Source organism: Molothrus aeneus, chromosome 2 (assembly GCF_037042795.1).
Source record: "Molothrus aeneus isolate 106 chromosome 2, BPBGC_Maene_1.0, whole genome shotgun sequence".
Lineage (NCBI taxonomy): Eukaryota > Metazoa > Chordata > Aves > Passeriformes > Icteridae > Molothrus > Molothrus aeneus.
The window spans coordinates 91,147,759-91,161,659 of NC_089647.1; the positions used below are offsets into that span (position 1 = coordinate 91,147,759).

Genomic DNA, 13,901 nt, shown 5'->3' on the forward strand with positions numbered 1-13,901 from the left:
TACAGAAACACTGATAGAGTCAGAATACAACCTGACACCCTGTTAGTCCAGATGTTGGTAGCAGTCCAGTTAACTGGTGGCTGCAGTCCTCTTGAAGTGATAGATGTGGTTCTGTTGAAGCAGTGTTCCTGTAAAAGGGTTTGTTCTTCCTCTGAAGGTCCAGTGGTGGTTATGGAACTCTTGTCTGGGAATTCAGTGGATAAGGCTGACTGTGACTGTTACAAGCCTCAGATTATATGCAGATAGGAAAGCTTGGTTCCTCCCCTTGGGTGGAGCATCTCACAATGGGACGATGTATTTTTATCATGCACTCACACTCAATGGCCCATTAACAAAAAACATCCCCTGGAGTTATCAAGGATGAGTAATGAAGGAGACAAGGAACACTGCCTGATATGGTTTTAACAGCTCATGAAGATGCTGATGGAACACATACTTTTGGGTACATTTCATATTGTACCGTAAAATGAAGGCTTATGGGTTTTATGTGCTGTTTCCTTTTGTTCAAACTACTCCAAGGGCACAGCTCTTGACAGGCCATTGTGCTTTGGGAATCAAGCTATGGAAGACAATCCTGCCAGGTCAGTCACCTGGGCCAGGGAGCAGTACACAGGAAGCTTGTTCTTACCATGCTAGTGCAGAGCACAAGGGCATGATCCTAAAAGTGACAGGTACTGCTCACCTGGAAACACAGGAAATAGGGCCTGGAGAGACCTACAGGGTCACCCAGCCCAACCTACTGAGCCAACAGGAGATCAAATCGACCTCTATTATATTTTAGCACTGTTGGACACTGAGCCTGCTGCAGTGTGTTTTCCTCCCAAAGTGCAGGATGCCATAACAAAGGGCAGCTTGTCCATATTTGTTCCTTAGGGCAGCCCCCATCATGCTGCACACCTGACATCTCCTTACATCTCCCACTCTGGAAGACAACCAGCATCAGAGACTTCACTGCCCTCCTGGGAATATCTATTGCAGGGCTTCTCTAGTCACAGGGCTTCCTCACCATCCTTCTTTTCCTCCCTTTAGTCTCAGGACTGGCTTTTCCTTGAAGGCCGAAGAAGCCTGAGCACTAGAGGGTAGCTTAGAGCCTCCCTGTCCACCATCCTTGGTACATGTCAGCTTTTGCCTAAGCCAGCCATGTCTGCTTGCCAGGAGGAATTCCAGTATCTCAAAATCCACCAGTTTACTCAGCAGCTGTGTGCTGTGTCCCATTTTCCTGGATTTTGCAATCTGTTCAATTCTGTTATGTGAAACCATTACCAAATAATTTGTCAACATTAAAAAAAGAATGTGCTCTAATTCCTCCATTTGCTGCATGCTCTAGGGTTGCTTATGACCTTTGATAGGAGGTTCACAGGCAAGCACCTTTCACTCATGTCCTCTCAGCAGGGCAGATATGCTGGCACAGAAAGAGCAATGGACATAAAGGGATGCCTTCAGCTACCCATTTACAGCCCAATCTGAGTTTTCCTTCAGACCTCAAGCTCTGTTTAAGTAGAAGAAAGCCCTTAGCAAGAGTATGTAAGAAGGATTTGGGCAGGACCCACACCTGAGACTTTCCTTTGGCGAGGGATCTTTCACCCTGATTGAGCACAAGGAGCAGCACCTGTAGGATTTTAACAGGAACACAGTGGACAGAATTCAGGGAACAAACACTGCTGAGCAAACATGGAAGTAAGCCCACTGAAGAGTTATACAGGTCAAGACCATCAAGCTGAGATAACTGACCTGCCCACTCACTTTCCTGCCCACAATCAGTGCTGGCTGCAGTAATATTTGCAGTTTGCAGAGTTGTGTTTTGGGTTTGTCAGTCTGCTTTGCAATGCGAGACGAGCCAGTACCAGCTCAAAGCCTGAGAGGGATGGAGCAGGTGCCTAAGGAAGTGCAGTGCTCCTCAGAGCACAGAACATAAGAGATTAGAGAAGCTTTGAAAAGCCATTGAATTGTTAAGGGGGTTAGAGGCTGATGGGGCTTTGTTAGAAAAAAACCCAACCAAAGAGGAAAAAAAAGAGAATGCTTTATTTCAAATGCTGGTGTACATCAATATTGCACCTAACTGAAACATCTAGAACAATACACATGCAAGGAGCTTTCCAATCCTCAGCCATACACAATCCAGAACAAGATACAGAAAACAATGAATATGGACATATATATATATATTCTGATGAGCAGAGTGTACAAATCAAACTAGAAGTAGAATACTTATAAAGCAAAACCCCTTTTTAATGAGCTGCTGTGATCTGAGCAGGCCATTTTGTGGAATGAGTGATTATTTAGCATCACATATTGATTAATTGTGTCTCAGCTTTATCCATGCAAGATCCTCTGCTCCCTTCATCTTCTGAACACATCTGAAGGTAGAAGCTAAACAACTCCAGTGAGGACAAACTCCCTGCTGAGCCAGATGGCTGCAATATGAGGATTGAGTGACTCCCATCCTTCCTGCTTTCATCATGACTAGTGACTCTTCAGAACATATTTAGAAGCCTCTGGTAGGAGCACTCGTGACAACTGATAGGAACCACAATGGCCATTGATAAGTAATTAAAAGAAGCCAAAGACCCCACTCAGCAGCCTTTTTGCTTGGGGGAATTCCCTCATTCAACCAATTCCAAAGACCCCCACAGTCCTCAGAGTTGTGCTTTAAAGCCAGGAATAATACAAATGGAAGCAGACCATAACTTTAAAGAGATCTCATAACCAACCTAGCAGATATGCAGGATAAGAAAGTTTCCATTTCCAATCCTGCACCTTGGCAGGTAACAAGGAAGATCAAGGGACATAGCACCACTACAAACTCATGACTGTCCTTACCCAGCGCAGGAACCGGGAGAGTTTGGTATAGACCCCATATTTGCCTTTCCTTGCACATCCTTCGCCCCAGCTAACAATTCCAGTAACAAAATAGGTATCCTTGTATCTGGTCACATGGGGGCCACCACTGTCTCCCTGGCAAGCATCCTTTTGCTCTGTGTCATAACCAGCACAGAACATGTTCTCAGTTATGGCTAAGTTAGTGGATTGCTTGCAAGTGTTCCTATTAACATAGGGCACCTCGAGCACCTTCAGTTTTTTGGACGTTCGCCCGCCTTCAAATTCCCGCCCAAAGCCACTAACTCTCCCAGACTTCTGTGTCATCAGAACTTCATTAGCAAAGTCTACTTTGGGGAGACATGCTGGGATGACGTACTCTGAAAACGTGATAGGTTCCTTCAGCTTTAGTAAGGCGATGTCATTATCATAAGTCTCAACAATAAATTTGGAGTGAACGTATATTTTATCCACAGTGTGCATTGATTCAGACTGCTCCATCGTCTCTCTGTCCACTTCACCTGCACAAGAGCATTAAAAGGGTCATCAATGTGGAGAAAGTATAAGAATTTCAGAACAACCTTGACAGAGGAAGAGAGTAGTATATTCATTCTGAGTACTTTGTCCAGGACCTTAGACCACAGAAGGAAACTGTAAACAGGCAACATTTCTTAGCAGCAAGTGGATTGGCTTTGGTCCTGAGATTAGGTCTATGGAGATTTTGTAGCAGTTTACAGAAAGGCATATGCTGATTCAGCTAAACTCATGCAATTTTGTGTGGAAGCACTTCCGGAGCTTGAGCCTAGCTTAGAGAAGAGAACAGGGTTTGGACTACAACAGTGCAAAGATGAAGCTGGCTCAAAAGGAAAGCAATGGGAAATCTGAGTTTGTTCTTGTCTGCTCTATTCCATGAGTCAGAGCTTTCCTGAGGGTTCTTGCAAGAACAACTCTGGATGATTCTGAAGTGCCAGGAATGATGAGCTTCCTGCAGAAACACTGCTCTGCTGAACACATAGATAACCAATATTTCTAGAATATTTAACTGCAATCCCTTTCAGCTATCTGGCAGAGAAGAAAGAGAGGCATCTATTGTTACAAAGAAGGATGGTCAGAATAACAAGAAATTATAAAAAGCAGCAAAAAGGTAACAAGCCTTAATGAATCATGAGTACATCTCATGGGAGATTTAAGGCACAGAAGGTTCGGCAGAACAACTACTCTCACCTCAGAGGAGTAAAAGAAATAATCACTCACCAACAACAACTTTGATTTCTTTGGATTGGTTTATGCAATGAGCTGCAGTAAGTATAAAATTTTCATTCAGAATAGTTCCACCACAAAACTCTTCTCCTTCCTCATTTAACAGAACAGCCTGTGAAGCAAAACAGGTAAGGGCAGAAGGAGGAAGTGCAGTTTAATGTCGATGAGCTATAAAGTGCTGATTTCTCTGCACACTACAGAGATGCCTCTTACTGCAATATGTATGTGGCCCTCCATGTATCTCCTAGCATTGTACTCCCACATGCAGAGGCTGCAGATTGACTGCTACAGAGTCCTGATTGTCTCTATGTGAAGTTAAAACATTTGCCTTCCACATTACTTCACTGCCAGTGCTGAGTAACGTCCCTCAGGCATTGACTGACTGAGCAGGCAGAGTGCAGATTCCTGATCACCACATCCCTTGGACTTACCCCCCAAACAATGTTCAAATACAGGAATTCATTTTGGCTGACCCAAACTCAAGGGTGAAACTGAGACATGAGGGTGTATTTCTGAACCAAAATGCTGGCTTTATGTGGCATGCACTTGCGTGTGCTGCCTGGGTGGATGGTCTCAGATAGAACCAAAATGTAACTTGCAAAAATGGCCTGGGAGAACAGCATGACCCAAAGTCCTCTCTGGGGATAGGGTAGGCAGTTCCCCCTGAAATGGCACGCAGCCTTTTGTTTTGACCCCGTGAGGCTGCACTTTGCAGAACAGCACATCCAAGTGCCCAGGGTCACACAGCTCAGCCACGTCTCACTGCCGCTGCACGTGACATGGGTCATGTTCAGAAGGCTCCCAGCTGGAAGGAGCCTCTGCTCCCCTTCCCTCAGACACATTCTCCCCACAGGCAGGGCAAAGCCCCCTCCATTCACCTGCCATGGGCATTGGCCAGGAAGACACTCATCCCCACCAACTATCCTGGTATCGACATAGGGAGTTTTGCTGCTTGTCCTGTTGTCAGGTGGAGGTGTTGGGCTTTCTGTGGTAATTACAAAGTTCTCCTCTGTGGTCATTTCGTATGGAGGAGGGTCTTCTTCATCACTTGTTACATTGCTGTGGTCAGCGGGTAAAAGAAAAGACCTTTTTTTCCTTGCCACAGAAACTTTTCCACAAGGGTATTTTACTGTAAAGAGAAGAATGATAAAATTAGACATGGAAAGAAACACCAAGCTAAGAGAAAACTTCTTGGAAATTACAAGGAAACAGAGTGAAGTAATATGGGTCACAAGAGCAATGTGTTATTTTTTAAAACGATTTAAGAACAACAACAACATGAGAATATTTTTGACAACCTCTGACGAGTCTTTTCATAAGAGTGCTACAGTGTACATGTGTAAATAGCGCTGATTATAATTACCTAACATTTTCAGTTTCTATAAAAGGAAAGGTTTAGAGAAGAAAAGTTTTGCAGTTTGCTAATTTATGTGATGTGCAAAAGCATTTAAGAAAATGAGTTATTAATGCAATGACTTTCTTCTTGGCAACAGTGGAATTTACTGCGGTAATTTGCTGAGAGGCATCTTGCAAAGGGTTCAAAATCATGTACATTTTGATCCACTCCACCATAACACCTCACAAATGGAAAGCTTTTGAAATATAAATCAGTTAGCCTTACTCTTGAGTCTATGTCATGTAGGATACTGGTGATTCAAAAGACATTCCTCAACTGCAAACCAAGACACCCCTTAACAGTGAAACAAGTCTCACCAACCACTGCTATTGCTTTATCTCATGGCTTCGTACCTGTTGCAACACAGTGTTTGCCATCCTCTGCTAGAACATACCCATCTGCACAGGAGCACACCACATCCTTCTGCCCATCTCTTCGGACGCTGCAGAACTGCTCACAGTCCCCGTTGTTTATTCTGCAGAACTTTGGTATGACTATAAAAGAGATGATGGCAGAAAAACTGGACATAAACACTGACTTCACAGAAGATCTGGAAGTTCTCCAAAACAAAACACCCTCTTTAAATGGGATCTGTATCCCCACCTGCCAAGCACCTGAAGCACCCTTGAGGAATAACTCATGTGAGTGCTGAACATCAGCTTGTGCCTTACAAAGCAGCCACATCCAGCACACCAATTGTACTTGCCAGGTCCAAGTGGGCCCAGTGGCCATGGCATGGTGAGCTCAAAAAGCAGAGACAAATTGTCAGGGGAACAATGAACAAAACACTAACACAGAACATAATTGTGGAAATCCTCACACAATTCCTCCCTCCTGCCCTAAAAACTCCAACTCCTCATCTTGCCCCTTGGTCCTGTGACTAAACTTCAATTCCACACTCCTGCTCTTACTTCTGGGCTAATGATACCCCCCCTGTCACAGGGGCAGCTCTATGCCACAGAAGTGAGCCTCAGGAAGGATTTCCATGCAACACTTGCTTCCTTACAAAGCTCCCTGGGAAGTTCACCGCCATGGTTCTCTAAAGCAGAAACTTACCAAATTCACAGTTCTTGCCTTGATAACCATCCAAGCACGTGCAAGTGTAGGAACCAATTCCATCTTTACAGTGGCCACCATAGTGACAAGGATTTGAACTGCACTGGTTCCCATCTACAAGAACAAACCAAACCCCAAATTACTGTAAGTGTGCAAGCATTTTCAGTGGCCACAGAAGGGCTCTTAGTTTTCTTAAGCCATCTTTCATCCTTCCTTTCAAAACATAGGTCCTGTGAGTTGCCACATTCCAGATGGAACAAACCGTATAAACACAATCATTCCAAACCTGCAATGATTCACCTTTATATCCTCAGTTTTGCAATCTCTTTTTGGTGGCCACTGTATTAGGATATGCACACAAGCCCTTTTTTTTTGGGAAGGTAAAGAAATTAGCTCGGCTGGTTAAAGCATGGTGCTCATATGGACAGGGTTGCAGATTTGATCTCTGTATGGGCCATTCATTTGTGAATGATCAGACTCAATAATCTTTGTGGGTCCTTCCAACTCAGAGTATTTTTTGATACTATGATTGTGGTCAGAATATACATACAGTGAAGCCTCTAAGAGCTGACAGGACATTTCTACATTGCAATTGCTGCCTAAAGATACTGAACTTCTGGCCCCTTGCATTTCCCTATAGTTTTTGCTCTGTTTCATACAAAATGCAAGATATCCAGAAAAATGACACTTGATAATTTGCTGCTTTATATATCATGCTCTTATCCCCCTTTTTTACCATTTGTTCTGCCCTTCTTTGGAGCAGTTGAAACAGCAATGTCCATAGCAGAAACAACTTGCAAGAAGCAACTCATCCTAAGGATCCAGCATTGCTCCCTATGTGGGATTTCTGGACTATAACCTCATCTGCTGCAGCTTTGCCTGTCATGGGGAACAGCTGCTGGGCTTTGTGTACTGCACCCACACATCAAGATCCATCTTCTACCTGAACGTGGCCAAAACATAGAACTCTAAAAATGCTCCAGCCATGGAGGCTCTGGAAACTGATGTCCATGCTTAACAGAAGGAAGACAAGACCAACATTAACCAAAACAAAAAGACAGACTGAAGGCCTACATCATAACTTCTGGTTTCTGCCTCCTCTGCAGTGCCATAGCACTCTATTCCGTAGTGGTCTTAGCTAAGCAGCATCCTATTGTTAGAAAACATACTTATTTAGTTCTTACCCTACACTGTAGTTGCAGCTGTGGTAATGAGTTTTATATCAATATTGCACAAATTGCAGAACACCCTACTAAAGTAGGAAGTAAGAACAAATTGTTCTAGTAACTTGGCTGAACATAGCTGTGGTTTTCAATACTTCTGAACACTCATAAAGCATTTGTGGATTGTGGCTTAAAATGTATGAAAACTAACACTTCTGCTAAGAGCATTGGCACTGATATTCTGCTGCTTGTATTCTCATAAGAAAATGGTTTAAAATATTGCAATCCTCTTTACTGTAACACTGACACAGGCTTTGCTTGAAATTTTAGTCTGCAGGTTGCAGAGTTCATCCTGTGCTTAGGGGATTGTGAAAGTCTGTGTCTTCTTCATGGCAACTGTCTTCATTTTTCTGCAGATTCCAAAAGACAAAGCTGAGCTGTCTTTGGCCAACATTTTTGATGCAGTCCACCCAGTGTGCAAACTGGACATATACTTTCTGGAGAACATGTTATCAAACATTAATACAATAAAATCTGTCCCTGCACAATGCTTACAAACACTAGAACCCTAATAAATAAAACTCACATATTTAGACAAAAAAACAGAAAACTGTTAGGTAGTATCTACTGGCATATTGGATCCATTGGCATATTTTCCTTGAATGCCAAACAGTCCTGCAAAACACACAACCAAAAAATGCTCTTTAAGACAAGAACCAACAACACTGGCATGGAAGGTGACAAGAAACTGGCAAATGACTATGCAATGTATTTTAACTTTGTGTTGGTTAGGGCATTTAAGACACACTCTCATCTGTGACTCTTTGCATCTTGAATTCTCCTGTCTGGGGCTGTCCCTCTGAAGGAAAACTATCTGGCAGTCCCACACACAGTTTCTGCTCCTCACTGTCCTTTGTGTGCAAAGGACCACTGTTATTCTTTTGAGAGGACAAAAGTCAGTCCAGCAACTGGAGACAGCTGAACCTTGCCTTCAAATCAAGCAATTGGGTTCAAGCAACAGCAGGCAGTAAATCAGATTCCTTTTTCAGAGGAAACACAACATGAGGGTGTCCCAGAGCAAAAAGAGAGGAAGCAAGGGAGCAGGAAGGGGTTACTTAAGGGGTGCATCCTTTCAAACCTTGCAATAAGGAAGCTTAATCTTCTAAATAAACACAGAGTGTTTCTTACCTACATAGATGTTCCAGAATTCCTCCTACAGGTAAGTGTGGGAAATGGAGAAGAAAAAGAAATAGAGTTAGATAAGAATTACCAAATTCCTCAGAAAAATATTGGACTTTTCATACACAGGATACTTGCAGCTAACAATTGTTAAAGGAAATATTTACATTATAGATACATACAGTGCCTAGCAGCCCACTATTACCATTTAATAACTTAAAACCATATGATCCATATGGTGCTTAGCTCTACAGAAGCAAGTCCCATGCAATTTTCAGAAATACCTGAACCTCCTTAGAGTTTTTCCAGTGTCACCCATTCAGTGTAAGCCACTTGATTTCTTGCAGAATTATCTTTCCACCAGTTTTGACCAAATTTACTTATATTCCCGTAATGCCAAATTCTCAGTCTTGATCCCCACCCCATACTCCCATCAATTAGGACCTCACAAATCCTGACATGTAAAAATATTTTGTCTGATTTGTGTTCTCCTTTTCATTTGCGCTGAGGACTCTAGGATGCTGTCTGTGCAGGACAGTCCTTTCCAGTGACATCTGGTCACCAGGCAGAACAGGCTGTGCCAGTTCTGCTACAGGTAAGTCAACATTTATGATCGGAGGTACACTGGTGATGCACCCAGGACTCCACACCCAGGACACCTCAGGGTCACTCCAAGAACATTTTTGCCATCAAATAATGCTAAAGGGAAGTGAATCTGGCCTTAGCTCCAGTTTCAGGGTAGTTCTAAACAGCCATATAGCTACAGCCTATGTTTGCAAAACCACCTTTTCTACTTACAGTCCACACAGCTCCCCCATCTCTTTAACTTTCTCTTCTGCTTGGGGAAATCACATTTCTGTCTAAAGTTAAGCAAGCCATTGGGATAGGGCAGGTGACACAAGAGTCATACAAACTTCATTCCAGTCAACATTAAGGCATTTATGAACTGTTATTAGTATACATTCTCTCAATTAAAAAGAGCTACAAAATGACAAGTAAAGCTGCTTGAGATAAATTCAGTAAAATTCCCTCATGAGGTTCCATGTCAGCATTTGCCTTCTCAGCCTTCCCACAGTCATGGCACTTAGGGACTGCCCTGACCACAGTGATGGCACTCAGGGATGTAACCCAGATAGGGTGAATGTATTTTCAACACTGATAGCAGCAAAGCCATTGAACGTCAATTAACTTTCAATGGCAATTGAAAGATCAGAACAGGTAAAAGAATGGAGGATTTAACCTGGGATGGCCATGCAAGAGCTACATTAAAACTGTTATGGGATGATTACCGCCTTAGCAATTCCACCCACAGTCAATCACTATTTGTGTTAAGTGATTGGGAACAACCTGTGAGTTTTGATGACCAGCTCAAAGGACATGAATAGTAATTTTTAAACATGAAATATATAGACCTATGTTTCATATTAGTTCATCCTTACAGTTTTCTCCTGGTCTTCAAAAGCTTCTCTTGCTTCTTCTTTTGAGCAGCGCTCCTCAATGCATTCTCTTTCAATATTCCCTTGCTTCAATTCCTCTAAGAAAGAGTTAGCACGTTTTGTTCTTTCCAAGAACTTGTCAGCATTTTCTTTCTTGATGAATACTAGATAGCAGAGAAAAATTATACAGGTGGGTAACATTTGGTGGTGGAAAAGAGTCATGACAAATGAGTGAAGTAGAAACAAAGCCAAAACAGACCACACTACCTGTACACAACATTACCTGTGAGGTTAGTCCTCACACAGGCTGATACATCCCAAGATCTCTCAGAGCAGTCTCTCTGAGAATCAGTAGCCTCAGAACAAAATGTAGGACCCCAAAATTGTCTCCTACTCTTTTTAATCTTGAAAAGGTTGCCAATGAGGGCTTATATTTCTGCTGCTCCTGCTCAAGACTCGGTCTTGAATAGAATGACTTTCCCTGAATGCTGGGAAGATTACGGAATCACAGAATCACTAGGCTGGAAGACACCACACATCATTGAGTCCAACCCATGCCATAACATTCTCAACTAAAACATGGCACTGAATGCCACATACAGTCTTTTTTTAAACACATCCAGGGATGGTGATTCCACGACCTTCCTGGGCAGACAATTCCAGTACTTTATCACTTTTTCCATAAAAAGTTTTTCCCTAATATCCAACCTGTATTTCCCTTGGTGCAGCTTAAGGCTGTCTCCTCTCGTTCTGTCAGCTGCTGCCTGGAGAAAGAGACCAACCCCCACCTGACTACAGCCACCTTTCAGGGTGTTGTAGAGAGTGGTAAGGTCGCCCCTGAGTCTCCTTTTCCCCAGGCTAAACACCTCCAGCTCCCTCAGTCATTCCTCACAGGGTTTGTGTTCCCAGCCCCTCACCAGCCTCGTTGCCTCCTCTGGATGTGCTCAAGTGTCTCAATGTCCTTCCCAAACTGAGGGGCCAGAACTGGATGCAGCACTCAAGGTTGTGGCCTCACCAGTGCCGAGGGCAGGGCAAAAATGACCTCCCAGGATTAAGTAAATTGCTAATTACCCTATAAAGAGTATATGTTCTGGGGAAGTGTGAAGAGTTTGGAAGTTGGCATTTAATCATGTTCTAGCACCTGGAATTTACACTAAGGAAATACTTTCCAATATTTCCTATATTTACAGTATTTTTTAGGCTGGAGTGTAGAAGAGTGTGCTACAGATGTGACTTCAAGGACAATGACTTATGCTCACTGGGAGGCTTGCACATTCCTTTTGGAGCATTCTTCATGCAGCTTAATTCCATGATAAATAAACTTGCTAAAAGTAATTATATACCCTAATATCCTCCAAGTGAGCACAGAGGAGACTTATTCTGCTTTCACTGAAATTGGTGAACTCCTCCTCAGGGAGGCAAATTCTGATTGCGTTATTTATATTAAGCAATGCTCATATAATTTGAAACCCCACTTACTTTGAAAAGGCTCCTCTCAAGGAAGGCTTACAGAAAGTACTTTTAACTTGCAGCTCAGCAACTGTTAGTTCATTCACCCACTACACTATCTTATTTGTCCTCAAATCCCTTTCTTCAGCGACAGGAAATGGACAGGACACAGCCGGTGGGGTTATCACCCCTGTATTCCTTTGCTTTCACGCCACCCGGATTAGCGGATGTTTTTGCAGACTTGAACTAGCCTCTTTCTGAGGCTGCTCGTTCTCTTTCCCAAGCTCTCCATCATACTCCCTTCTTTAGAGACATCAAGAAGCAACAGGCATTGGTCAACCGAAGCAGGATATTCCAGAAACATGCCAAAGACCTTGTTTTAAACCCCAAGCAGTCTGACACACTGAAGGAAGAGTTAACAGCTTTTGAAAAGTTATTTGCTGATGCTACCTTGGATTTAGGCGCTGACTCTGGCGGCACAAGAGGGCAGCGGGACCTGCTCCTCGCTGTGCCCCAGCTCCTCCACGGCCAAGCGCACCCAACCGCGACTCGGCCGCGTTTCCCCTCACACACGAGAGGGAGCTCCTGAGGCTGCGAGCGGCGGGCAATCCCACCTTCCTACACCGTCCCCGCGATGCCCACGGCAGCTGCCTGCCCCCGCAGCTCAGCTCGCCGCTGTACGGCGCTGTGCCGGGTCGGCACAGGTGCTGATAAGCCCTCGGCCGTGTGGGAACCGAACCTGCCGGGGAAGCCGAGCCGTGGGGTGCCCGCTCCCCTTCCCCGGCGCTGTCCCTCCCGGTGCGCCCCCGGCCCGCAGCACCGACCGGCACCCCTGCGGCATTCACCCGGCAGGCCCCCGCCTGCCCCCAGGAGTGTTGGGAAGGGAGATTCCCCCCTCCCGAAACCATGGAAAGGAGCCGCCTTACCGCCTCCCTGAGCGCGGAGCCCGGCGGGCAGCGCGGCGCAGAGCAGGAGCAGCAGCAGCAGCCGGCGCCCGGACATGGCGGCCCCGCCGGTGCCGCTCCCGGCACGGCACGGACGGGGGGACGGGACGGACGGGAGGGACGGGACAGACGGGAGCCGAAGTCTTCACCCCCTCGGGCGGGGTGAGACTGAAGCCGCGCAGCTTTACCCTGCCCAGAAATAGCGGAAGCGCCGGGACAGGGTGACAGCCGCGGCGGGATTTCTCAGTCGGGGGGATGTGGCTGCTCTTCTTTTGGTTTCTTTTTTCACAGCCCAAGGCAGCGTGGGGGTTTGTTTTGGTTTGGTTTTAATTGCACCTTTTATTTTGGAGGAGGGGAAGTGAATCGCGCCTCAATAAGCCGCCGTGGTCCCGGCGCTGGGCACAGCCGGGCCCGCAGCAAGCGCCGTCCCGGGCCGCTCCCGGCCGTGTGTCCCATCCACATCCAGCACTGGAACCTGTTGGATCCGCGCTCCGGACCAGGGACCTCGGCTGAAACTGGCCTCAATCTGTCCCCCCTTTCTTGGGGGGATTCACAGTGCGCTGCGGCGGCCACGTCCTCGGTGCTTTCAGAGCCAGCCATCAGCTCTCCTTCATCTCCTTGGCTTTCCTAAGTAGGCTGTTGTATTAAAAAAAAAATCTAAACCCCAGATTTGTTTGAAAAAGTAATTTTGTGCAACAGTTATTAGTACTGATTTCTTTTGGCGTTTTACCCTTTTTTCTGCAAGGTGATTTGATCACAAATACCAGCATTTTCACTGGAATGTTATAGAGGAGAAATCTTGTGGATCATGGTAAATAGAAATTGTTCTACCTTGAGGGGTCGTCAGGGATGGTTTTATAGTGCCGAGCACCTTATCTAAATGAAAATGAGGCTTTATTTGCTGGTTACTACTTACTTTCTCCTTGAGACTGGACTCTCTTTAGGAGTAAGGAGAACCTCTAGTGCATGTATACATGTATACTGTAACATCTCTTGTTTTTCAGGTCTCTGAAATTTGCTGCCTTTCCTAGTTCAGTTCACTACCTAAATGAACAGTAAAACTTCCTTCTCTGTTGGTAAAACAGGTTATAGGATGTTCAGTACTGCATGGTATGTACCATACAATGACAATGTTTTCCCCTAATAATGGAGTATGATCAATTGTGTCCTACCTGCTGATAAGCTTTTGTGATTGAGTTGA

The 13,901-nt window shown here is 44.8% G+C and overlaps 1 protein-coding gene across 1 annotated transcript; it reads right to left on the reverse strand.

The window, feature by feature from the left end:
* Positions 1-2,000: 2,000 nt before the first annotated feature.
* LOC136553635 (coagulation factor X-like) lies at positions 2,001-12,931 on the reverse strand. The gene is made up of 8 exons (XM_066545294.1): positions 12,683-12,931; positions 10,311-10,471; positions 8,881-8,905; positions 6,530-6,643; positions 5,827-5,967; positions 4,956-5,206; positions 4,072-4,189; positions 2,001-3,338 (listed from the first exon to the last, which is right to left on the reverse strand). The coding sequence occupies exons 1-8, from the start codon at positions 12,756-12,758 to the stop codon at positions 2,797-2,799; spliced, it is 1,428 nt and encodes a 475-aa protein (XP_066401391.1). The 5' UTR covers positions 12,759-12,931; the 3' UTR covers positions 2,001-2,796.
* Positions 12,932-13,901: the final 970 nt, after the last annotated feature.

What these genes read in the sequence shown, in the direction of transcription:
- LOC136553635 (XM_066545294.1), bottom strand. Translation starts at nt 12,758, where the DNA reads ATGTCCGGGCGCCGGCTGCTGCTGCTGCTCCTGCTCTGCGCCGCGCTG. An exon ending in GCTCCGCGCTCAGGGAGGCG is followed by an intron (nt 10,472 to 12,682) that starts GTAAGGCGGCTC and finishes TCTGCTATCTAG; the next exon opens with TATTCATCAAGAAAGAAAAT. An exon ending in TTGAAGACCAGGAGAAAACT is followed by an intron (nt 8,906 to 10,310) that starts GTAAGGATGAAC and finishes ACTTACCTGTAG; the next exon opens with GAGGAATTCTGGAACATCTA.